Source organism: Cnephaeus nilssonii, assembly GCF_951640355.1.
Source record: "Cnephaeus nilssonii genome assembly, chromosome: 13".
Lineage (NCBI taxonomy): Eukaryota > Metazoa > Chordata > Mammalia > Chiroptera > Vespertilionidae > Cnephaeus > Cnephaeus nilssonii.
Window position 1 is genome coordinate 24642199 of NC_137084.1, and position 25227 is coordinate 24667425.

General features: G+C 42.0%; 1 protein-coding gene across 1 annotated transcript in view; it reads left to right on the top strand.

Moving 5' to 3' along the window:
• LGR4 (leucine rich repeat containing G protein-coupled receptor 4) overlaps window positions 1–25227 on the top strand; it is a 94873-nt gene that overhangs the window by 41474 nt on the left and 28172 nt on the right. Inside the window, exon 2 of the mRNA XM_079788061.1 lies at window positions 6785–6856. Coding sequence (XP_079644187.1) covers window positions 6785–6856 — 72 coding nt within the window. The remainder of the gene's footprint in view (window positions 1–6784; window positions 6857–25227) is intronic.

Sequence of the window (25227 nt, forward strand, 5' to 3'; positions counted from 1 at the left end):
AACAAAGGGAATACAGCTTTGAATGCAAAAATTCTAAAAGGCCTTAAAATAAAAGCTTTAATCCATGAAAGTAGATAAATGGATTAAACATTCTTCTCTACATCTCCTATAGCAGAAAGTTTTCATTTTTATTATATTTTAAGATTTAAAGCTGGCGTTTTCTCTAGCCTTTCTGTGTTGTTAGGAAGATTATATACTAGGATTTTCAGGTACCTTAACTGGATGATGACTTTGCAAGGTGGTAACTTTGCTCTGTAGTAATTAACATTTATTTTAAGGTGTTGCTATGGTGATTGTAGCAGCTACCCTCTTAAGGATTGCAAGGCTGCAGAGAAGCAAGTTTTGGGTTCTTTCTGCTGGGAAGTGCTGAGTCTTTGTGCTTGAACACCAGAGAAAATGCTAGGTAATATGGAGCCGATGTACCTGCTGCCTAAAACGAATAGAAATGTTGCTTGCAGCCTTAGAAGGGTATCTATTGTGACATCGAGTTGGATTCTAGCAGTGCCAAAACATGTTAGGTCAGAAAAATATCTCTGGAGCAAAATCTGACTAAAATAGCATAAATACTGTTTTGGCCCCATTTCTGCAGTGTTAAAGAACAGATTCTTCACGTATACGTAGCAGTTCCTATTGCTTTCGGAATGCAATAATGCATCTTAAAAGGTTAAATTTAATGGAACATCGCAACAGTGTCTTAATAACAAGAATAGAGTGGACTGATGGATTTTAATAACAATTTTTTAGGAACTGTGAATTTACATTTTGATGCAAAAGCCTCACCATCCCAGCATAGTGCCTTGTACCTAAATGAATAATAGATACTTCGTAAATGTTTGTTAAGTGGGTGACAGTGTATCTCTTTTTCTCTTGTAAAGGAAAATCCTTAATTGACCTCTTTTCCTTTGGACGTAGTGGCTTCCAGTCGCAAAGACGTATGGCCTGCCAAAAATAGCATTGAGATATATTAGACTTTAATATTTACACTTTTGTTAAAAGATATAAGATGATTTTTTTTTTATTTTGCAGATGAAGAATCTTAGAGATAAACATGTTCAGGACTAGGGGTTTCATATTTGTAAAAAGAATGCATCACATGTAGAAAAAGAATCTATAATGACACCTATGAACTATGACAGTCGTTGTTTCTGGGTTTTCTCTGTGTGTGTGTGTGTGTGTGTGTGTGTGTGTGGTTTTAAAGAAAATTAACATAGGTTACTTTTGTTACTATAAAAAAGGTGGCGAGAAAAAGAGATTACTTGCCCAAAGATATGGATTAATGTCAGCAAAGAAATTAAACTCTTCATAAACTTTGACTAGAACTCTGAAAGTATAGGTGTGGATATTACTTATGGACAAGAGAGACCTTCCCTTCATATTTGTTCCACCAGAGGCATTTCCAAATGTAGTTTTTGTTTTTGCTCAGACTGCAGAAATCTGTTAACTGGAGATTGGCCTGAACCTTTTGGTTGATGACGAAAGACCCTAGAAAAGTCATTGGAACAGCAGAAGTTCTTAGTCATTATCAACTTGTGTGCGGTGCGTTTAAAGACATCACCAGCCTTTTCCAGAGAACATATTAGAGAACCCCGTGTTCTCGAACATCTGTAATGCACTGACTTTTAAAACTGCTGAGTGATATTTGAGATACAGTCAACGATGTGGCAGCAGCAGTATAATTTTATCTAATACCAATAGGAGGGCTTGTTCAAATTTAGATATCATTGGGTCAGTTACAGCAGATTTAAAACGAAATAATTCCGTGGCAAAAGGCCCAGAGCCGGCAAGTACGCAATGGCGGAGCCCACAGTGGTATGCGCTTGGCCACCAGCAAACAGGTTAGGCTCGCTTAGGGAGCCCTTTACAGGGATTTTAAAAGGTACCTTGTTGAAACATGATGTTCCTCTTTACTCTCTAGATACTTTAGCATTAGTAAATTTTATGAGGGGAAAAAGATGAGAGTTTAACCACTGGGAGATTTAGCAGTTTCAATTAGACAATTGCACCCTTTAAATTTTAAATTTGAAACCAGTGACTACTGGTGTTTGAGTGTTCAGCTTTATTTTTCTAGTGGGGGGTGGGTGGGTGACGTGTTTTTGTATTTCTGATCTCTGTGGTAAAACTGGGGGAGTATTGCATTGTGTAGGTATAACACACAGGTGTATGCTCTGTTCCTGTTAGTGTACCTTGAGAGGCCTAACTCTAATGAAACCTATTACAAAACAAATAAATATGTATAGAAAAGATACATCCAAGCAGTTATTTATAGAAAAGATGCATTCAAGCAACTATGTATATATAGAAAAGATACATTGGAGAATTTTCCTGCCCACTAAGTAAAAGTTCTAGATTCTAACCTCTCTTTTTCACTAACCTGCCTGAGGTCATCCTGATAGTGTTTAAATGGCTATTGTGTTAGCTTGTCCTTCTAAAATTTCCTATAAGAATGTAATTTCTCTCTCTCTCTCTCTTTCTTTCTTTCGTTTTTTGTTTGTTTGTTAAGAGTGCTTGACTCTGTCAACTACTAAGCTTTAATTTTTTCTTAAAATTTTTAAAACATGAAGTATTTTATCTTGAAGGGCCCTTCCGGCTTAAAATCTTGGGCACTTGGTGATGTGGAGTTTAGTTTTGTAGGTAGGAAGAACTCCAGGTTCTAGGTCTTCTGCACCAGTGAGTGTGCGTCTTGTATAAAAAGGGTTTCTTTGGGGAAGGAAGGCCACCGAAGGTGGTATGATGCTTGGCCTGCTCATAGTCCACGGGACTCAAAAACATGGACATCGATAAAGTAAAACCTGCATACCTATGCCTTAGCTTCTTATGGGTGACTTGCCATTTTCTGATCTTCACAGCAACCTACAAGGTTTAGTTATTACTGCTTCTGTTTCTCCAAATAAAGAAGCTAGGGCTCAGAAAAGATGAGCCACTTGCCCAAGGTTGTGAATCCGCATACAGGTAAACCTTACCGGTCTGGTTCCCAAGCCTGTACACTTTCAACTTCCCCAGCTGCCTACCTTCAAGCAAGGCCATCAGTTCTCTTGAAATTACCCTTCAGAGGTGTTTATGAGTTGGTAGTGCTCTGGCCATGTATGACATTTTTGGTGGGTTTTTTTTTTATGTTATATTTATTTTCTTTATGGAACCCGGGATGGGAAATCACTGGTTTAATTTCAGATGTTGCCAGTAAGACTATTGCTCGTATGAATGAATGTCAGGGCACCGAGCTGGAGGTGCATTTTCTAGTTGAAAATTTTCTGGACATCTTTTATTTATGAATTTTCGTAATTTCTCTGGCTTCTGAGCCTACTATCCGCGTAATTAGGGGCACAGGGCTTCCATTTCGTTGCAGTTACCTCATCTCCGCCAGCGTTCTTTCCAGCCTGGAGCTCGCTGCCTGCTGTGGGTGATGTCAGGTCTGGGATCCGCTCTGCAGGCTGTCTGTAGGTTGTTTATCACCATTAGCCCTCATTATTTTAAATGAGTACCCACCCACCTTATACTCTGTAACCACATGTTTCCAGAGCTTCTCTGGAGATAACATCTTGTAGCGCGTCCCCACCCCACTCTCCAACCTTACCCACAGAATGTTTTATAACCGAAGCCCGCAAAGTATGAGGGAAAATACCTGTAAAGAGAGAAGCTCTCTGGGTGTGTGAAACCGGGGACGATTTGAAAACAAGTGTTGCTCCTCAATCTGCGGCTTTGAAACAAAACTTCACGTCCTGTTTAACCCATATTAGTTTGTAAATACGGGGTCCCACTAATTGCCTTTACAGCTCACAGCGAAACGACCTGTTATGTCTTGTTACGCTGAGCGGGAGGGGGGAGAGAATTATATAGGTGTATGTGTTCTAAAAAATTGGAATGCAGAGAATAGTGTGGTATAAAGTCTCTCCAATTATGTGTCTTTCTCTGGTGAGGCAATTAATCAGTTTTTCTGTTACTGAGATAGCACCTGAACTCGGGTGTGCCAGCCCGAGAGGCAGCTGCACGGAGGGCCTCCCTTTGCACAGTAATAAATTATGGCTATCCTTCTTTCTCCTTTTATTGGAATGACTCAAGAGCACCGAAATTGTGTGATATTTTATAGAATCGCTGCCCACTCACATTATTAGTTTGCCTTTCCATGTGCTTGAAAGAGTCTTGTTGTATCCTTAAGAATGATTTCAGTGGTGAAGGCCAAATGTGTTTACCGTGGGAGTGACTCCCTTTTATAATGGCAAAGTTAGAGTCTTTCAATTTTGTATGATGGCACATTTTTTTTTCAAAGAAACGCGCCCTTTCCATAAAATGAAGTATGTGTATTTTCATCAGGAAGGGTGTGCCCCTCCATGAAACTACAGAAAAAGGTGAATCATGGGAGTCTATAATGGGAGGCTTGGAAGCTACCCAACCAATCAGTCAACTCCCTCGTCATAGAGATAAGCACACTGAGGCCTAGGATGACGGGCAGCCGTGTGGCCGGGCCGGGAGTTGGGCCTGCTTGTCCTGACCCCTATTTTGGTGCCTTTGCGCCAGTACCCTTGCTTGAGTGTCTATGAAAAAACACAGGTGGTTCTCCTTCCCTTCGGCGAGCATAATGATAGCTGACTAAAGTAGTGCCGAAGCCTGGGTTCAAAAAGAATATATATAAATAATTGCTTAACATATATTAGTTTGTGAATATGGAGAATTAGTCCTGGAGACCTATGTTAATTTTATTTTTCTTTTAAGTTACCTTTAATAGAATGGGAGTCGTGCTCAGTGATAGAAAATTTTGGAATGCATTTGAACCTCTATGGTCATAAGATTCATCTCAGAGGAGTTTCATGTTCTAGGAAATTTGTATAATGGTTCCTGAATTGCTAAAGCTATTTATAGTCCTCATTTTGTGTGTGTGTTTTATATATTTGTATTGATTTCAGAGAGGAAGGGAGAGGGAGGTAGAGATAGAAACATCAATGATCAGCTGCCTCCTGCACGCCCCCTACTGAGGATCGAGCCCGCAACCCGGACATAGGCCCTTGACCGGAATCGAACCCGGGACCCTTCAGTCCACAGGCCACTGCTCTATCCACTGAGCCAAACCAGCTAGAGCACATAGTCCTCGTTTTAATCGTCACTTCCTGAGATTCCCTGAGGATTGTGCCAAGGTCTCGGGGGCAGTATCCCTCCTTTTTAAAAATCTTACCAGGTCAGAGGGTTTGCTTTATATTTTGACTATCACTGGAGGACTCAGATGATACTTAGGAGACTCAGAGTTTGCAGTTAAGATCATGGCCTGGGGTTCACCTCTCCTGTTGTTACACCCCTTGCCCAGTGGCGTGGGGGGATGATTTAGTTCTGTAAGCCCCAGCTTTCCCATTTGTAAAGCGAGATTTTATGTGCAGTCTGATGTTACCTGTTACTGTGGTTGCTGTTTTTGGTGCTACACTTATTGTTGTTCCCAACGTTTTCCAAACCTGCCTTGGGAAGGGCTAGTCATAGGAGGGATGCAATTCCATTCCTAAATCCCAGTGAGAAGGAAGGTGTTGGAAGGCACTCTCCTACCTTGGCACTGAGGTTGTCACTTCCTTCAAAAGAAAATTTTATCTGACTGAAGTGTTACTGTGATCTGATTTTCGTGTGCTTGATTTCTCTTACACTTCCTTTTTTATTTATTTTTAAAATATATATATTTTTTTATTTCAGAGAGGAAGGGAGAGGGAGAGAGAGAGAGAGAAACATTGATGAGAGAGAAACATCGATCAGCTGCGTCCTGCACGCCCCCCACTGGGGATCAAGCCCCCAACCTGGGCACATGCCCTGACCGGGAATCAAACCGTGACCTTCTGGTTCATAGGTCAGTGCTCAACCCCTGAGCCACACCAGCCAGGCTCTCTTACACTCTCTTATACCAACATGTGTAATCTGGTCGAGGGAAGGTCACATATGTGAATTTTCATGATGAATTGCGGAAAGGAGAGACCTGAGGGGTGAGCCATAGACTTTAACATGAGACCAGGGGCAGAAGAACCTGCGTGAGGCAGCCAACCCATTGCATGCTGGGACTGTCTCTCATGAGGCTGCCTCGACCTGTCCCTCATGGTGTCGATGTTTAGTGGAGTATGGAAGGGGAAAGCCAACCCAACAGGCAGTGGCCAGGGAAGAAGGAAATGGTTAATAAAGTAGTCTTTAGCTGTTGGAACTAGTTAATTGTTGCGTTACATCGTCAAGTGAGGTCTCTCCTTTCTGCTGCCTCTGTAAGGAAGAACTGGGAATGGACTGCATACCTGTCATGTAGGCACTTGTCTCTAGCCCGCATCTGTTCATAGGCTAAAAATGAAATCCACTCACAGCTATTACCTGGAGGACTTTTATAGGTTTTGCAGAAATATGACGCGGGTACAGCTAGGACCTGTTTTATTGTTCCTGACAGTGGCTTAAGCGAAGCCATCCTTGCCAGCAAAATTATTTTTATATCAAGTCCTTGGCTACTTATTTGCTTATTTATTACTTTTTAAATCAGATACAGCACGTTTAATACCACTGGGAAGCCACACTGGCCCACTCATTGTATGTAGTTTGGGACATTTCCCCCACAAATCCTTTAAGGGGGGCAATCAAGGATTTGGGTATGTTTCTAAATTAAAAGATTTAACTTCTCTGTTTTCTGCATCCTGAAGCCAGTGTATGACTGTTCCTTGTCTGTCTTTATGCCCATTTTTCTTGTTTCTTTACAAACACTCAGCCCCTAATTATTTTTCTGTTAAATTAAATGCTTCAAGTCTAATGTCACCGAGTTAACAAACTTCTTTATTTTGTTTTCCAGGGATATCAGTATGAACAACATTACTCAATTACCAGAAGATGCTTTTAAGAACTTCCCTTTTCTGGAGGAGCTGTAAGTATCACAGGGAGAATTGTTGTTGTGTTTGTTTTTTTCTCTTCTCTTTGGAAGCTTACAACAGGGATAGTCTAATGCAGGCGTCCTCAAACTACAGCCCGCGGGCCACATGCGGGTGTTTTTGCCGTTTTGTTTTTTAACTTCAAAATAAGATATGTGCAGTGTGCATAGGAATTTGTTCATAGTTTTTTTTTAAACTATAGTCCGGCCCTCCAACGGTCTGAGGGACAGTGAACTGGCCCCCTGTTTAAAAAGTTTGAGGACCCCTGGTCTAATGTGTCCTGTTAGGGGACATACAGATAGCTTCAGTGGGCTCTGTGCAGAGGAAATCATGCTTTTTTGGGGGGGAAACAAACTTGATTTTTTAAGTAGTGTAATTGCTGAAGTTATTTTTTTGGTGGTGGTGGTGGGGAATTCTTGCCTGTTGAGACAGCATGGAGGGACCTGGACATATTATGCTAAGCGAAATAAGCCAGTCACAGAAAGACAAGTATCACATGACCTCACCCAGATGTGGAATCTAATGAGCAAAATAAGCTGAAGTTGTTTTCGAAAGCCAGAACTAAAACTGCTACGTCCATAGACATTTTTTTTGCTGCAGTTATTACAACCACGAATGCTGCTGCAGTGACACAAGTTAATTACAGTGCTATTTCGAGATAACAAGGCTGCTGTGCAATTACCATTGTTGCCAAAGGAGTTGCTGTATGGGTAACACAACTATAAAGAATAATACAAGGCATTTCAGGGTCCTGGTGCAGCCGACAATATTGACGTGAGAGAGCAGAAAACGGAGTGTGGGTCCCTTTGGACATTTGCAGGCGACCTTTGGGGGTGGGGTGGAGGCCTGGAACACCTTCTGGGACTGTAAGAACACCTTTGACTTTAAGAGTGTTTCTGAACTCGTCAGTTGCATCTCACATTGCCAGTTTAACAGTGTACATTGTGGACAATTTCTTTCCACTTGTTTTAACCTCCATTTTGTTTTTGGTCTCCCCACTGTTTTGCAGTTCCTAGTTAAAACAGGCACGTTTAGGTTTTACAGGAATTGGGAACTACATGTTATATTTTAAGGAGCCAGGTGGAAAAAAGTAAAATCAGACTTGAATCAAGTTAAATATAGGCTTTTCATGACCAAGCTAATTGATTATGTTGTATGTGGAGGTAAGAAGATTACAGTTTGATATTACACACATCAAAGAGAGACAGCCCTGAGGAATCTAAATTCTTGTTACAGATTTGAGTCCTGCAGCCCAGCTGTTGAGTATTAGGTGCAAGTCAGTGAATGTCTCCTATCTTAGCTCGGCCCCTCCCCCAGCCGGGGCACAGGAATCAAATATAACACAAGCAGGGTGTGTTCCCTGCTTCCGACGGAGTATTGAAGTCGCAGTTAAGGATTTAATAAAGTTAAGGAGAAAGTTTTCTTCCCACACTACTTAGTTGAACATAATGTTCCCAGAGCCAAAACTGAATGGGGATTATTTTCACTTCCAAGCTTGTGAACTGGGTCAGGTTACTTACTTAACTTCCCTCTGCTCAGCTTCTTTGTCTATAAGGTACAGATATCAACAGTCCCTCCTCGTAGTAGTGTGGTGAAGACAGAATGAGTTAATAGATGCTAAATGCTTAGGATGGTCCATGAAACAGAGGTTATGTAAATGCTAGCTACTACTTATTTTACTCTTTTAAAACTACATTTAAAAAAAAAAAAAAGCAGTGGCAAATATAGCAAATATTATCTTTGGGTAAAAGGATTCAATGTATGTTTCATTTTAGTCTATTTTTCTTTAGTGACCATTCATTCTCTTGTAATAAATACTTATTTTTAATTAAAATTTTTAACTGAATTTAAAAGGAGTGAACTATGTATTTGAAGGCCCACTCCTTATTTCTCCTGATCAAGCTTTAAGATACTTTACCTATTCCTTTTTTTAAAATCCTCACCCAAAGATGTTTTCATTGATTTTAGAGAGAGAGGTGGAGAGAGAGAGAAAGAAAGAGAGAAACATCAATGTGAGAGAGAAACGTTTACTCATTGCCTTCTGCATGTGCCCCAACCAGAGATTGAACCTGCAACCTAGGTATGTGTCCTGACCAGGAATCAAACCTGTATCTTTTGGAGTACAAGATGCTCCAACCAACTGAGCCACCTGGCGAGGGCCTATTCCTTTTTATTTCACATACTAGAGGCCCAGTGCACGGATTCGTGCGCATTGAAAGCAAATTAATTAGAAGGTGGCCGGCGGGGTGGGACTGGGTGAGATGGGCCAGACACACCCTGGGCCAACCTCCCACAGTCCCTCTCTGGCCAGCCACACCTGGGGCAGTGCTGGGGCTGGAAGGGCATCTGCGTAGTGAGCGGGGTCCCTCCAGCAGGTGGGGTCCCTCAGCCTGGCCTGCGGGGATCGGGCTGAAACGGGCAGCCCAACATCCCCTGAGGGGTCCCGAAGTGTGAGAGGGCACTCTGCAAAGTTGCTGTCCCTTGGCAGCTTCTGTGCTGAGTGTCTGCCCCCTGGTGATCAGTGCACATCATAGCTACCAGCTGGTTGGCCAGTTGGCCGGTTGCTTAGCCTTTTATATATATAGATAGTTTCAGACTTAGGATTAGTCTCCCTTGATAGAAGTAATGATGCAATGAAAGGACATTAACAAGCGGTTGTCCAGCCATCTGATGCCCCTGTGGGATGTGTGACGCCCCAGGTGGGGCCTGGAGAAGCTCTCCTTCCTTTGGGTGGGCGGTTGTGTGCAGACCCCCTTTGCTGAGGCCTTTGACGGCCAGCTCCGTTCTGAGAGGTTCATAGTGAGGACTTGGATGTGGACCTGCTCAAGCTCAGCTTTGTGACGTTCACATCTTAGATTTCTTAAAATCTCAAATGACCAAGCCTATGTCCAGCTCATGAGTGCTGTCAACTGAGACTTTTAATTGGAACCAAATTGAATGTGCCCACTTGTTCTCTGGAGCAAGGTCCTGTTCTCTCCATATTCTGCTATTGCAGTGATGGGAACCCATCAAATCAAGCCAGGACACTTTCTCCAGATATTGTACAGGATTTCAAAAACACATTCAGCATGGCCAGTGTGGCTCAGTGGTTGAGCATCAACCTATGAACCAGAACATCACAATTCATTTCCCCGTCAGGGCACATGCCCAGGTTGCGTGCTCAATCCCCAGTGTGGGACTTGGAGGAGGTAGCCAATCAATAATTCTCTCTCATCATTGATGTTTCTATCTCTCTCTCCCTCTCCCTTCCTCTCTGAAATCAATAAAAATATATTTTAAACACACACACACACACACATGTTCAGTTAGGGCAGCTGATGGTTAATTTCAAAGAAGTGGTCAGAGTAGTCTTTTATACTCTAGGAATACTTTAGGCATTCAAGGGGATTTTTCCCCCCCATGTTAATAGAAGTATGGTGAAAAAGCACACACCCATGTATTTTCTTTATAAAACATTGTAGTTGATTTTGACATTCCAAAATGATGCTGCCATGGCTTTTGTAATATTTCATAAGCAGCGGACCATTAATCAAGAAGTCATCTGGAAGTCATTTAAGCGTCACTGCGAAGCTGAAGTCCCTGTGGAGAAATGAATGCTTCACGGAGGGTGGGTTTTCCATGATACTTAATGAGGTGCGCTTTACAAGATGTGATCAGTTTGGCCAAATTTTATAACCCAGAATGCTTTGAATATTGTGTGGAATCAGTTCCCAACTATATATGAGACGTGTTTATAGATATTTACATATTCACTTAGTCTTTCAACAAACACTGAATCCTTCCATTTGCCAGATCCCGTGGTGGTGCCAGGGACAGCAAGACACATCAGTGTGGTCTTTGGAGTTGACAGTCTACATAGACTTGTGCCATCCAACAGCACCGCGACAAGCCACAGGTGGCTATTTAAGTTTAGATTTAAAATAATTAAAATTAAATAAAAGTGAACATTTATCTCCCGAATCGAACGAGCCATTTTTCCAATGGCTAGTGGCTATTGTTTTGGACAATATAGATATAGAACATTTCCAATATTGCAGAAAGTTCAACTGGACAATAATGGTCTAGAGCAGCGATGTTCAGCCTTTTTCATCTCATGGCACACCAAAACATATGTTATATTTTTTTGCCGATCTGACCAAAAAAAATAGTTATAATTTTGAGTCATTCACACCGGACAGCCATTGTGTTGGCTGTTGTCATTTTATTTATTTATTTGACAATCTAAGGGAAAAGAGGCCAGTGCCCTTGACTGAATGGTCAGTATGGCATGTTTTAAATATGCTGCGGCTCACCGGTTGGAAATGGCTGGTCCAGAGGAGGAGATGGAATGGACACTTGGTGCAGAGGCGGTGAAGACTGTCACCGACGTGTGTGCAGGGTCAGGGGAAGCCTAAAGCTGCTAGCAGGCTTACTTGGGACTGTAGGACTTAAGAAAGGTTTCCCAGAATAGCTTCAGCTGAGTCTTGAAGAACACGTGGGAATTAGCCAAATGAGGTTGGCTAGCAAGGGTGCTCCAGAAAGAACCTGATGGCATGTGCAAAAACACAGAGCTAGACATTTCAGAAGCATTAAAACCTTTGAAATGGTTAGGGATGCCTATTGGAAAACAGGGAAATTTGAAATATTGAAAGACAGAAAAATGTTAGGAGATGAGGCCAGATCCTGAGGGACTTGTTAAGCTAAGGAGTCTAGACTTTTATCCTGAAGGAGGATAGGAGAGTGAGTAATGGGGATGAGGCTACACTTTTTGCTCTGAATGACTGGATGCCATTCACTGAGACTGGGAACCCCGAGAGCCAATCAGTGTGGGTCATGAAGAATTCAGTTTTATAACGATAATGATGCTAAATAGCATGCATATCGAGTTTTACAATGTATAAAAGTTCATTCTCATAACTGTGCAGAGAAGCGGTTTTATATAAGCAGAAATGGAGCTGACGAGGTCAAGCGCCTCATTCAAGTTCACAGGCTGGTTTGTAGTTTTGCTGGGACTTGAAATCAGATCCCCAAGCCCTGTGCTTTCTGAACACTGTGGATGACATGTATGTTTTTCAGGGAAATATTTCACCCACATTTTTAAGTGAAATGTACTTTAAAAACTATTGTTGCCAGTTTTATTTTCACATTTAACCTACTTTTGAAAGTTTTACAGTTTATAAACATCTTAACCCAGTGATTACACCCTGCTCTCCCCAGAGGATACGAAAACATAGGTCTGGCTCTAACTTCTACATACAAAGTGCAAATCTTGGGATGGTCTTGAGTTTTGCACCTCAGTTTTGTACCATGTAAAATGGGACTCCTTACCGTAGAATTGTGAAGGGAAAATGGGGTAATTTTTGTCCACATGCTTTGTGACCATAACATGCTATGTCCACTATGCCTCTTAAACATTGCAGTCTTTCTTTCTCTTAAAGTATTTGGGGGAGAGATTGTTTTGTTTGGGGATGGGTGTTGGAGAGGGCCAATATCGGTTTGTGTGAAGGATGTGAAAGGAAAGTCAGAATTCTTGGAAAACGTTTGTTTAGCATCGACAGGCTTTGTTGTCTGCTGTGACGCTGCCACAACTATTTGGGGCTCTCCTTGAGACCTGTCGGGGCATTGGTAGACATTTGGGGAATGGCTGAAATGTGGAGTTGTGAAATTGATTTAATTAGAAACAGTACAAGGCATATCCAAACTGCTTTCCCATAGGCGACCACTGAAAAATCTGTGGATGTTACTTTGAGCTTAGATGTTGCAACAGCAATAGAAACCACTGCCAACTTCGGCGCTTGCGCAGTTATTGTTTAACACATAAGACTAGGATCATTTCATTTGTTTCAAGATGTACTTTGACTTTGGAACTCTTCACAATGCTAAAGTGAAACTTGGATCTCTGAATACTAATTCAAGATCTCTCGTTTTTTTGTTTGTTTGTTTTTTCATCTGTAGGACAATTAATTCTAAATGGAGGCTTTACTTTACAAAAGAAGACTAGCAAATAATTTGAACAGGGAGATTTTCAAATCAAATATAAACAGTGGGTCAAAATTAAATAGTTTAGTGATATGTAAGTATTGACTGACACATACATATACAGAATATACACTGAGTGGCCAGATTGTTATGATCTCTGAATGCATAATAATCTGGCCACTCAGTGTATATCCTATATAATAGAAGGCTAATATTTAAATTTTCCCCTCGACCAGGAGTTCGACCAGCAGGCAGGCCAGCCAACCACCCATGCCCCCTCCCCCTGGCCAGGCTGGCCAGACCCCACCCATGCATGAATTCATGCACCGGGCCTCTAATATATATACTTAGTGGCCATATTATTATACGTTCAGAGATCATCATAATCTGGCCACTCAGTGTATATGTGCACACACATATATAAAAATGCACTTACAAAATGTTGCAAGCATAAAGAATTTTTGCACATACCATTTACTCAGATTACCCAAATGTTAACTCTCTCTCCACACACACACACTATAACATGTAAATTATATGTACATTTTCCAGAACCATTTGAGAGTAAGTTATAGTCATCATGCCCTTTTACCTCTAAGTACTTTATTGCTTATTCCAAAAATACAAGGATTTTTGCTTAAATAACTGCAGTATAGTTGTCAAATTCAGAAAACTAGCACTGATATATATATATATTTTTTTATCTGATCTGTAATTCTTATTCAAATTTAACAACTGTTTCACTAATGTTTTTTATAGTAAAAGAAACAAATTTCTGGTTCAAGATACAATCGACACAAGTTGCCTCTGGTTATTGTCTTGATAATTTGTTTTAAATTTCTAAAACTATTTTTTATGGTCTCTATTTGAGTTAATGCATATAATTAAAATTGGTCAAGTTGGGCAAAGGGAAATTATTTTAGGGTGCAAGAGAAATAATGGCAGTCAATATTTATTGAGAGTTTATTATGTGCTAAAAACGTAATTCATGCTACCTGATTTAATTAGGTAGCATGAATTACATTTTTAGCACATAAACTAAAAGGCCTCTATCCCTATGAGGTAGGTAGAATTTATTATTATCCCAATTTATAGATGAGAACATGGAGGCTTTAGAGAGGTAAAAAACTCACTGTGGTCGTATAAGAAATAGCAGAGCCAGGATCTGAATATATATTGATATGATTCAAGTCTTCTTAATTTCTAAGCCATAATGTTGCCTCAAGAGGCACAGGAGTGGAAGGGAACTTAAGAGACCAGCCACTCACTATTACCTACTACTATAAGTATGTCCATAGCTAACCATCAAAGGTGGTTTGGCTGGCCAACATTTCCCTTAGTCAGTTCATTGAACACAAAATTTATTAACAAAGAGTTCTTCCTACAATGAAGTTTTCTTGTCTAGCCATTCCATTTTCAGATGAAAATATCAAGGCCCCGTAGTAGATGAGTAGCTTGCCCAAAGTACCACAGTGAGTATGTACCTGAGCCGGAATGAGACCTATGCAGCTCACTGTCATTCCCACTATATTCCCATCAGCTTTAATGTCTCTGAAATGTTTAAGTGGTCTCAGATAGTCTTACTGGGGTGTTTAGAGCTGTAGAAAGTAGCTGATTATTGTTCTCTTCTAATACAAAGAATTTCTTTTGCCTCTAAAGTTTGACTCACTTAAAAAAAAAAAATAAAGTTTGACTCACTTAACACTTCCTTGATGAAGGCTTGTCAGATAAGCTCTATCAACTGCAGTAATTTCCCAGTAAAAGTAAAAGAGTTCCTCAGTTGCTCCGGTGATATATGACAGTTAAAAATATTATATTCTTGGAAGCATTCTCTTATTCTACTTTTATAATGCTTTGGTAGGGTGACTTAATAGCCCTTACTATTGGGAAGTACATAGTGAACTCACAGAGGAGTATAATTAGTCTGATTCATCCCATTTTCTTGTGTCATTTGGGGACTGCTCATATTAGGGAGTTAAGGGTGAAAAGAGAGAAATAGAAATAAACCTTATAGTAACTGGACATACTATGTACCGGATAGGACTTCCTAGAACAAACATTGTTTTGTTTTAACTCATATACTCAGTGAGCTCTGTTTGTTCCAAATTTGCTGATGGGGAGGCTGAGTTTTTCCTCAGAGTGGTTAAGTAACTTTCCCAAGGTCACATAGCTTGTTAGTAATGGACTTGGTTTCAATTCTGGCTCTGACTATAGGTGTGGAGAGGATGAGGAAAGACTTATTAGACAGTTCATGAATTCAACAGACTTTTGTTAGATAAAACACTGTGTTCAGTGTTGAATTTAATGAGATTCTTGCCTTCAAGAGAGATGAACAGTGTACTGGAGTAATGGGAGTTCAAAGGAGAAGGGAAGTAACTTCTAGCAAGAAAGATTAAGGAAGACCTCATCAAAGAGTTGGCATTTCTGGAGAGCCTTGAGGGATGGTGGGAGTTCTTCATGAGGAGATAAGGAAAAAGGAGCATGAGCAAGGATATGGAGAGGACTGGGGTAGGTAATAGGAATGCTGTGGTGCTTGGTTTGGTTGTCACGCTGAATTCCTGAAAGGAAGTTATGGGAAAGAAACAAGGAAGGAATTTGGGGCCAGATTGAGGGCCTTTCTTGGCAGACTAATGAGGAGTTTCAACATTTGAGTGGCTGTTGGAAGTTTTTGAACTAGGAAATGACTTGATCACCTATGACCTTCAATCAGGGTCATCTCATAGCAGAAAGTAGGATGGCTGGAATGGAGAGAGTGCGGAGAGAGAGAGGAAGATGCTAAATGGCAATGGTGCAGGTAGGAATGATGAGAATCTGAACTAGGGCGGATGAGAGGCAGTAAGCGGGAAGTTGTGGAAGTAGCATCAAGAGACGTCTCAGCTGGGATGACGGGTGTCATCAATAACACTTACTTTTAAGGAGCCTGTTGGTGCTTTGACAAAATTAAAGACTACAGAAAGAAAAATTGCTTCAGAAGAGACGATATTGCGTGTACTTTTGAATATACACGTTGACTTTAGGTATGATATGGTAGGGGCATCTGGAAATATAGGTATGAAGTTGAGAATAGAGATTCATGGATGTAGACTACAGAATAGAGTATCATGGTTATAGATTGTGGAGTCTTTTATTTTGAGGTGATTACTGGAAACATTAGATTGTAAGAGCTTGCCAAGGGAGAGAGGGTAGATGAAAAGGGAAGGAGGCCAAAGACGACAACTTGGGAAACACTTGACTCAGGGTGTGGGAAGAAGACCAAGTGCCAGAGAAGCGGGAGAATTAGGGCAGAACTGTGCCCCAGGAGCTGTGGGAGGAGAGGCTTTTCACAAGAAATGAAGAATCAGCTTTGACATGCTGGGGAAAGGGGCCCATGGCCAGATATTGAGAAAAGGCCTGGAATTTAAGTTTTTTAAGAATCATTTCATTAGGGTTGTGAGAAGTTCATCAAGAAGAGGGCATTTGGGGACAGCTAGTAGGTGATTTCTGGTTTTTGGAGAGAAGATAGAGCTTGGAATATGGACTGTATTTGACAGGAGTCCATAGGGATTTTAAGAGACAGAAACCCAACTGCGGCGTAATAGAGGATTTAGTGTTTCATGTAGAACTAGAAGGCCCAGAGGTGGGGCTGGCTTCACAGGGTACTGGATCTCAGGGTTAAAGGTTATGCGTTTTCTCACGCTCTCCATTTCTTAGATTCACTTGTCTCTACTTTTGTATTTTGACTTCATTCTTTCCTGTTGCAAATAGCCTGTCTTCCTATAATGGGAAGCACAACCTTTGGTAACCCCAAGCACATACTTGCATCTTGAAATCTGAAATGGATACCTATTGTCTTCCTCCCTACTTTCAGCAGAAAACTCCTAGGAGGACTCTGGTTGGCCAGACCTCATGTGCCTGCCCTTGAACCAGTTTCTCTACTGTGTTCAAAATGGTATAGCCCAGCCTGGGTCATGGCCTTATCCCCACTAGAATTATCTGGATGGAGAAGTTCCCCCAAAGAAAGCAGAAAGGGGAAAGAAGACATGCCTGGGAGAAATAAATCATTGTTATGGCAGCCCATTAGAATCTAGTGACTAGACACACTGTGGGGAATATCTGGGTCGATGCAAAATGAACAAAGGATGGCTAAAGAATAGAAGGGTCCTAGTTAAAGCTTAGGTAATTTAAATTTAGAGTAGAACCAGCTCTGTAACTTTGTCCTATAGTGATTAAGTAGCCTACATGCAAAGATAATGAAGGATTTGATGTACTCAGAATTTGGGTTGGAAAAGTCAGGGTTTCATAGGAGACTAGAAGAAACCAAGCAGGAGAATCAAACAAGTTGTTGTTAAAGTGTTTGACACAAGATTCAGAAAGTGTAGAGAGGCAGATGAAGTTTGCTGGCTCATTTTTTAATTGATTTTAACCAAAGCTGATGATTTGTTCTTTGACTAAAAATAGTAGTGACTACAAGTAAATGAAAACAGATTTGATTTTCTGCTAGCATGTTTGAACTTTCCAGCAAGGAAATAGACTAAGTCATTTCTTTCATGTATCATTCACTCTAAGCCAGGCCATGCTTATTTAACACAATATTATGTGCTTTAATAGAACATTTAACTCAGAATTTGTTCCTTATTTCCCCTATTCACTACATGTGCCCTGACTAGGAATCATATATATGTATGTATGTGTGTGTGTGTGTATCACACACACACACACACATATATATATAGCATAATATTCTTTGACATATTATTCTTGGATATTATATTGGGTCTATCAAAGATTATTATGTTGGAAATGCTAGAAATATTTGTATCACAGACATACTTGGTTTATTAATAAAATGATCATAAAATTAATGAATATTCAGTTTTAAAAATCTAGACTCAGAAAAGGAGAAGAGAGGAAAAAGAACCACCCATTATCTCACCACTGAGGGATACCCATGGTCCCATCCCTAAACAAGTCACGGGGATGGAACCAGCATGATTGGCTAAGACCAGTCTTGTAAAGGAGAAGATATTTGAACAAATCTAGGCTCTATCAGGAAGACATGAATGGCTATATAGTAGGCAATCAACAGTGCCTGCCACGGTTCCTCTCTGTACTACTCACCCACTCTATATAGTTCATTTGAGCCCTTTCTGCTACAGGAAGCCTTCCCTGGTTTTTCTTTCCCAGATCCATCTTATGCTTTCTCTGCTCCTCACCCCTTATTACTGCATGAAGGGCCTTGTGATTTTGTGCTCTAGGTGTGTCAGGATGTACTTGTTCCTTCAACTGCACTGACTTTTTTCTAAGGCCAGAGCCTGTTGTCTCACTTTCCTGTATGACCTTTGGTGATAGTAACCATTTATTTGTACTTGAAATCGAGAGAGGGTTAAGACAAAGGATTTCTTTTCTTCTTTTTTTAAAAAATATATTTTTATTGATTCAGAGAGGAAGGGAGTGGGAGAAGGAGGTAGAAACATCAACAGTGAAAGAGAATGATTGATCGGCTGCCTCCTGCATGCCCCATACTTCGGATCGAGCCCACAACTGGGATATGTGCCCTGACCAGGAATTGAACCGTGACCTCCTGGTTTATAGGTCGATGCTCAATCACTGAGCCATGCTGGCCAGGCAAGACAAAGGATTTTTAATTTTTAATTTATTGATGTGAGAAACCTTATCAGACTATGTAAAAACTAACTTCCATTGATGTTTTATGTTTAATGAATCATCCTCTTTTATAAGAAATGAAATGAGAAATGTCTTAGGAAAACTCAGTACCTTCTTTGCCATACCTGTGGTGCTTGGCCTGTAGTAAAAGGTCAAATTTGTTGGTTGATGTTGGTTGTAAAAATTTTTTAAAGCTGTAAAAAAATATTTTTAAAGCTCTATTTCCTCATATGGGTGGATAGTGCATGTGTTCATTGCAAGAGGATAAATGACTAGGTTGTCAGGATAACTTTGCTCAGGAAATATAACTATTACCAAGGTTTTTATTGACTTACCCATAAAATACGTCTTCTGTGGGTTACTATAAGAGGAAGTGGAAGATACAAAGGCCAACTGGTGCAGGTGGAACATAAGTTTCTTTGAATTGAATAAGCTCTTTTAGTATGTGCACGAGTTCTAGATGGCCTTACACTGTTAGCAGGAACAAGCTTTTTATTTTTTTAAATTTTAAAAAATTAATTTCAGAGAGGAAGGGAGAGGGCGAGAGAGATAGAAACATCAATGATAAAAGAGAATCATGATCAGCTTCCTCCTGCACACCTCCTACTGGGGATCGAGCCTGCAACCCGGGCATGTGCCCTGACTAGGAATCGAACTATGACCTCCTGGTTCATGGGTTGATGCTCAACCACTGAGCCACAGTGGCCAGGCCAGACTTATTTTTTGATGAGGTATTCTGCTTTAGTTTTGTGTATTTAAACAGAAATATGTAATATTATATATATGTGGGGAGTGTATGAAATAATTGTCCTCTTTTCTGTAAATGAAGACTACTTTTAAAAATTTGAGAATCTCCATAATAGGGGTTCTTAATACATGCATGCTCATAAAACATATTCAGTTTTCACATATCCTATATAATAAAGAGGTAATATGCAAATTAACCCTCACACCCTCGCACAAGATGGCCGCCCCCATGTGGTCAAAGATGGCCACCACAAGGTGGTTGGCAGGGGAGGGTAGTTGTGGGCAATCAGAGGCCTGCAGGGGAGGGCAGTTGGGGGCAACCAGGCCTGCAGGGGAGGGCAGTTGGGGGGGGGACCAGGCCTGCAGGGGAGGGCAGTTGGGGGCGACCAGGCCAGCAGGGGAGCAGTTAGGCATCAATCAGGCTGGCAGGGGAGTGGTTAGGTGGTGATCAGGCTGGCAGGCAGGCGAGTGGTTGGGAGCCAACAGTCCCAGATTGTGAGAGGGATGTCCGACTGCTGATTTAGGCCCGATCCCACAGGGGTCCCAGATTGGAGAGGGTTTAGGCTGGGCTGAAGGACAAACCCCCCTCCCCCATTGCACGGATTTTGTGCACCGGGCCTCTAGTACTTACATAAAAGTCTATGAAGATGTACAACTCTTCCTGGTATGTGAAAAAGTAGGGTAAGTAAAACGTTGTTGGCTGACTGAGAACTCTCTGATATACTGTACCAGATGAGGTTTATTTAATGCTGATAGGAAGAATGTCCAAGGGGAATATAAAGGACGCTATTTGATTGTTAGCCCTCTGGATTCACTATGAAAATAACCACATCCTTTGGTTCTCTTAAAGTCATTTATAGAAAATAACATAAGACAACATTGTTCTGTTTCTAGAATTTACATTATTTTGTTTTGTTTACCATGTTTTATTTCAAGGCTTTATGTTTTTTAGCCATGGTGTAGGGCCTTGGGCAAGGCACGGAGAAAACAAAGGCTCACTTTTTTCATCTGCTTAAAAACAAAACAAAACAGCGAGGATGTGGTGATACTAAGCCTGATTATGAAAATAATAAGTGCTACACAAGTGTTAGTTTTTGTTAATATGTGCTGATACCAAACATCCCTAAATGAAACTCCCTGAATCAGGTATACCTCTTGAGGTCTTTATTATTCACAGGAGGCAGCAGAGTTCTGAGCACATAGTAGGGCCTTTCCATGTAAATAAATCTGTGATCAAGGACTTTTTTGCTTTTACTTTAAAACATTGTCCAAATTTTGCATCCTGTTGATTTCAAATTATATTTAGTAAGAGAATGTCACTCACACTTTCCTGCAGCAATATTTGCCCTGTTCAGTGTTGACCTGGAAATGCCTTCTCTGAGGGTAGTGCTATGGGCTGGTGCTTATGTCTATTGTATTTTGCACATGGCATGACTCGGTACTGATCCACCTACTTGAGAAAATTGAATGGCATTGCAGGAGAGGCAGCTCAGGCATGTTTGGGTATTATCTGTGATAGTTCGTATGTGTGGCTTCAAATTAAGATCTGCTAGGTGGGGAAACGTAGGTGTAGAAAGAAATGGTGAGGGAGGAGAGAAGGCATTGCTGAGGGCGAGATAAATGTGGCTCAGTAGGGAGGGGTGGTGCTCAAGGTACACTTCTGTCAGTACTTGATAATAGCACAATGCCGGGCCATCTGATAAACCACTTCTGCAAAATGAAGGTGGTCACATGAATTGAGGGGAGGCCACTCTTTTCTGGTTCGGTCGCCTGCCTCCCAACCTCTCCATAATGTGATAGAGAAATCACCATGGATAAAGCTCTCTATGGTTTGTATGCAAAGCGTGCTTGAGCCTCACTGCTACAGTTGCCTAGCCTCCCTCCGCCTGCTCCACCCCAGGCTCCTCACAACAGCTGCTGGGAGCTACCGAACCCTCATCTGCCCTTCCCCCAGCTCCGTCCATATGTCTAGTCAGTGTATATTGTAGTCCTTACTCTTACTGGGCTCGACTAGAATTTCAGCCAAATGGCTACAATGAAATTTCTATAGCAGACTAGAAGAAACCTAAATCCAGACATTTCTCAGAGAAATAGACACCAGTTGGCTTACTCTCTATTTCACACTTGCCTCTCTCGTTTCTTTAAATGAAGAAATCCCAGCCTAGTTCAGCACACAGATTACCTTCTGCCCGTGGCCTGCTCGTTCATGCACACCACTGACCAGTGCCTCTTACACCAGCACTGTTCCTGTTCCCCCCTCTGGGAGGAGCCAGATGGAAAATATCACGTAGCATATGCATTTAGGATAGAGGGTATAATTGAAAACTCTAGCTTCCCCTGAAAGGAGCCCCTAATGTGAATCCATGGACCTTATGAATAATAAATACACACAAAACTGATTCATAAAGGCCTTGCACACTGAGCCACTTGTATCCTGTTTCCTGGAAGGGCTCCAATTCCAATGGGAGGGCGGAAGTCTTGTGGCTCGCTCCACCCTCTCTGGGTCTCTCCCCTCTCTGTCTTTGCTCTCCCTGCCTCTGGGACTGTTGCAACAAGCAGAATAAACAGGAGTTGCCTTGAGGTAGCCTGAGCTCCCATTTGAAGTCCTGCTAGACCCGTGTTAAATCTGTGTGATCCTGTGCATGACCCAGAGTGTGTTGAGATAATACTGTTGACCAATGGATTGGTGTTCCCAAGTTGAAAGTCCACCTTCCCCACCACCCTCCTTAAGAAAATATCCTCCCAGAATGTGTTAAGCAAGAAAATTGTTGCCAGAGCACTTTAAAATCTAGCCAGATAGTTCTTTCCTGTTAGGAGAGCAAAGGGGAGTTGAAGTGAAACAGGAGGAGAAAGCGGGCAGGAACGTGAAGCTAATCAGAGAGCTCTCCCGCTCTTTCCGTAGCAGGGTTGCCATTTTGAATCCAGAGTCTGATACAGGGACTTAGTTGAAGCATCACAGCAAATAACAAGGACCTACTACATGTCAGGTTTCATGCAAGAGTGCAAAATGAATATAACCTAGTCTCTGCTCCTATGGGGCATATAATACAATTGAAGGAGATATGACAAGTTCATAGTAACTAGAGTCAAGATGCATCCAGTGAGAGAGCTTTGACTCTACAGAGACCTGTGGAATCAAAGGAAGGTGAAAGCATAACATTTTCACTTTGTTGGTATTATCCAACTTGGATAGTGATAATGAATAAGGTGTCGATGGGCAGAGGCCGGAGTGGGGGTATTTCAGGTGAAGGGAGTGTCATGAGGGAAGAGTCAGAGATAGATAGAAAAGCATAGAGTGCTAAACTGTAGACACAAGGAACACTGGGGAAAGAAGATCATGCGGAAGGTCTGGCTAATTCAGCACAGAAAATGCTCAGAGTTGTGTTTCCTTAAGATTTAGATCTTATGGCATTATAATTAAGTGGTTTGAGGCAGGAGTCTTGTGGAAGTTCATGGCAATAATACCGGAGGAGAAAAAACTGATGGCCTAGACCCATGGTCGGCAAACTGCGGCTCGCGAGCCACATGCGGTTCTCTGGCCCCTTGAGTGTGGCTCTTTCACAAAATACCACGGCCTGGGCGAGTCTATTTTGAAGAAGTGGCGTTAGAAGAAGTTTAAGTTTAAAAAATTTGGCTCTCAAAAGAAATTTCAATCGTTGTACTGTTGATATTTGGCTCTGTTGACTAATGAGTTTGCCGACCACTGGCCTAGACCTAGGTGACAGCAGGAAGAGTAATGAGTGGATGGATGGACACTGTGCAGCCAGGCTCTATATGGTCGTATGTTCAGGGCTCCCAAGTCCAATGGGAGGGCGGCAGAGGGGAAAGAAAGGATGCTTGGGACCATGTACCCTTAGCACAGAGAGAAGCATACCACCTGCAACATTCTGTTCTCACCCTAATGATGTGGGTTTTTTTAAGAGCTTCATAGCCATTGGAAGAATAAGTAAAGAAAATAGAAATATTATAATTTACCACATTAAAAACATTTTCTGGAGCTAGCCAATAGGTCCTCATGCAGAGAGAAGTTGGGAACACTGTTGGGTGTAGCAGAGACAATCCAGGCACAGAATGGGAAGTAGCTGGCCTTGGCTAGGAGAGGGCCACTGGTGACAAATTCTTCCTCAAGATCCGCCACCTGTTTTTCCTTGGGAGCTGCTGAAAAAGCACAACAGAGAATGTTCTATATCCTGATAGCGTCCCAGTGAGTTTAGGGCATGCCCTGCACCTTGGGCACCTAGGGGTTCCATCCCCGACCCCCATCTCCACGCCCCTTCCCACGGATCATCTTTGGCTCTGGGAAGAATGGTACTGTTCGTCTGTTGGAAACTCCTCTATAAAATTGCAGTTCTGACCTCCTAATGCCATAGTCTCTGCATGTGAGCTCTGGTCTGCTGGGTGAGACCGGTTGCAACTCCAGGCTACTGCCCAAGTCCACTGTGTTCTCTGAGAATTGTTTCCCGGTCTCCTGGTGACCCACCAGAGGCATCACAGAGGTGCAGAGAAAGTAGATAAGCATTGGAGCCAGCCAGGAATGCTGGCTCCTCCGCTTACCAGCCCTGTGACTTATGCCAAGTCCGCTGGCCTCTTAGGGACTCAGAGAAGCGTGGCTATTGTCATGCGATGATTAAAATGAAAAGGAATGTCTGTAAACCACTATCACAGTGCCTGTAACTACTGTGGGCTCTTTACCGAGCAGGTGTTTCCTTCCAGAGATTTGGGGCACTTTGTCTCCAATCCTGTTATTTACTCACATTGCTCTTTCTGGATCTGAGATGTTGAACAAGAAGCAACCCTAGGGTCTGCTCTAAGAATGACTGGCCCATAAGAGAAGCTAAGAGGCTTTGGAGGGTGCAGCCGCTGAAGCTGCAGAGCCCCCACCAGGCTGCTGTGTTTATTATTCATTAACAGCCGCTCAGTCAAATGTGGGCAGAGGCATTCCAGAAGAAAGGAGTAATCGGAGGGAGTGTGAGGTGGTGTGCCCCCATCTCAGCATTAGCACCGTCCACCACATCCGGGTAGTGTTGATTTCTCCAGATACTGGGTTTGCATTTTGGGATAAGCCATAGGCAGAGAGCTCGTTTGGTCATTTCCATTGATGATAAATAGTGGAGAAAGAGAGGGTGCTTTTGAAGTTAGCTTACTTCAGTTTTCCCATGGCTCTTAAAGGGGCAGCGATTTGGGGAAAGGAGGCAAATGTTTTGGCTCCTGCGCTTCAACACTCTCTTCTGTTGACAAGTAAAGGGAATCAGGTTCTCTGCATTTTGCCACTTTGTTAAGTTATAAAATACACTTTTCCATGAGCTCCAGTCCAATAGACTGAAGTCCTCAAGGAAAGTCCATAGATATGGGGACATGGAAAGCTAATATCAGAGACAAAAGGATAAGAATCTTGTATCAGCCTCGGTCTGTTTATAGTGTTTGCTTTTTGGCAGAGTTGACAGCAAAGGCTGGTCTTTCAAAGAACTTGGAGGAGCCCTCATAGACACGGGACTACTTGCATTGCTGGGGGGGGGGGGGGGGGGGAGAAGGCTACTGCCCCTTATGGTCCTTATTAAACACTGCATTATCAATTAAACTTAATTAGTTAGCCTGGGGGGGGGGGTGTGGTGGGGAGGGTGGGGGGAGAAAGCCCCTTGAGAGGGCGTGCATCAAGCCTGCAGGAGGTGTAGACTGTGGGATGCTATGGTATTGGAATGGCAAGCATTTTCGAGGAAGAAATTCCGAGAAAGCAGTTTTTGAATATTGAGTTGGCATTTTCCCGTGCCTGTTCTTGGAAGTGTTTGTATTTGGCCTGCAAGTTTACTCTGCAAGGAATAACCATAGAAGGTAGCCTGTGACCAGGTTCAGTTGAGTTCTAAGAATTCATACGTCAGGCATGGTCATTAGAACAGAAGTTTTCATGGGAAGTAACACTGAAGTTGGCTATTTAGGGGGTGAAGATGAGGTTGAGGTGAAGCATTTAAAGACACAGTGGTGAAAATAGCTGGTCTAGAATCAAGAGGATTTGCTGAGGAGA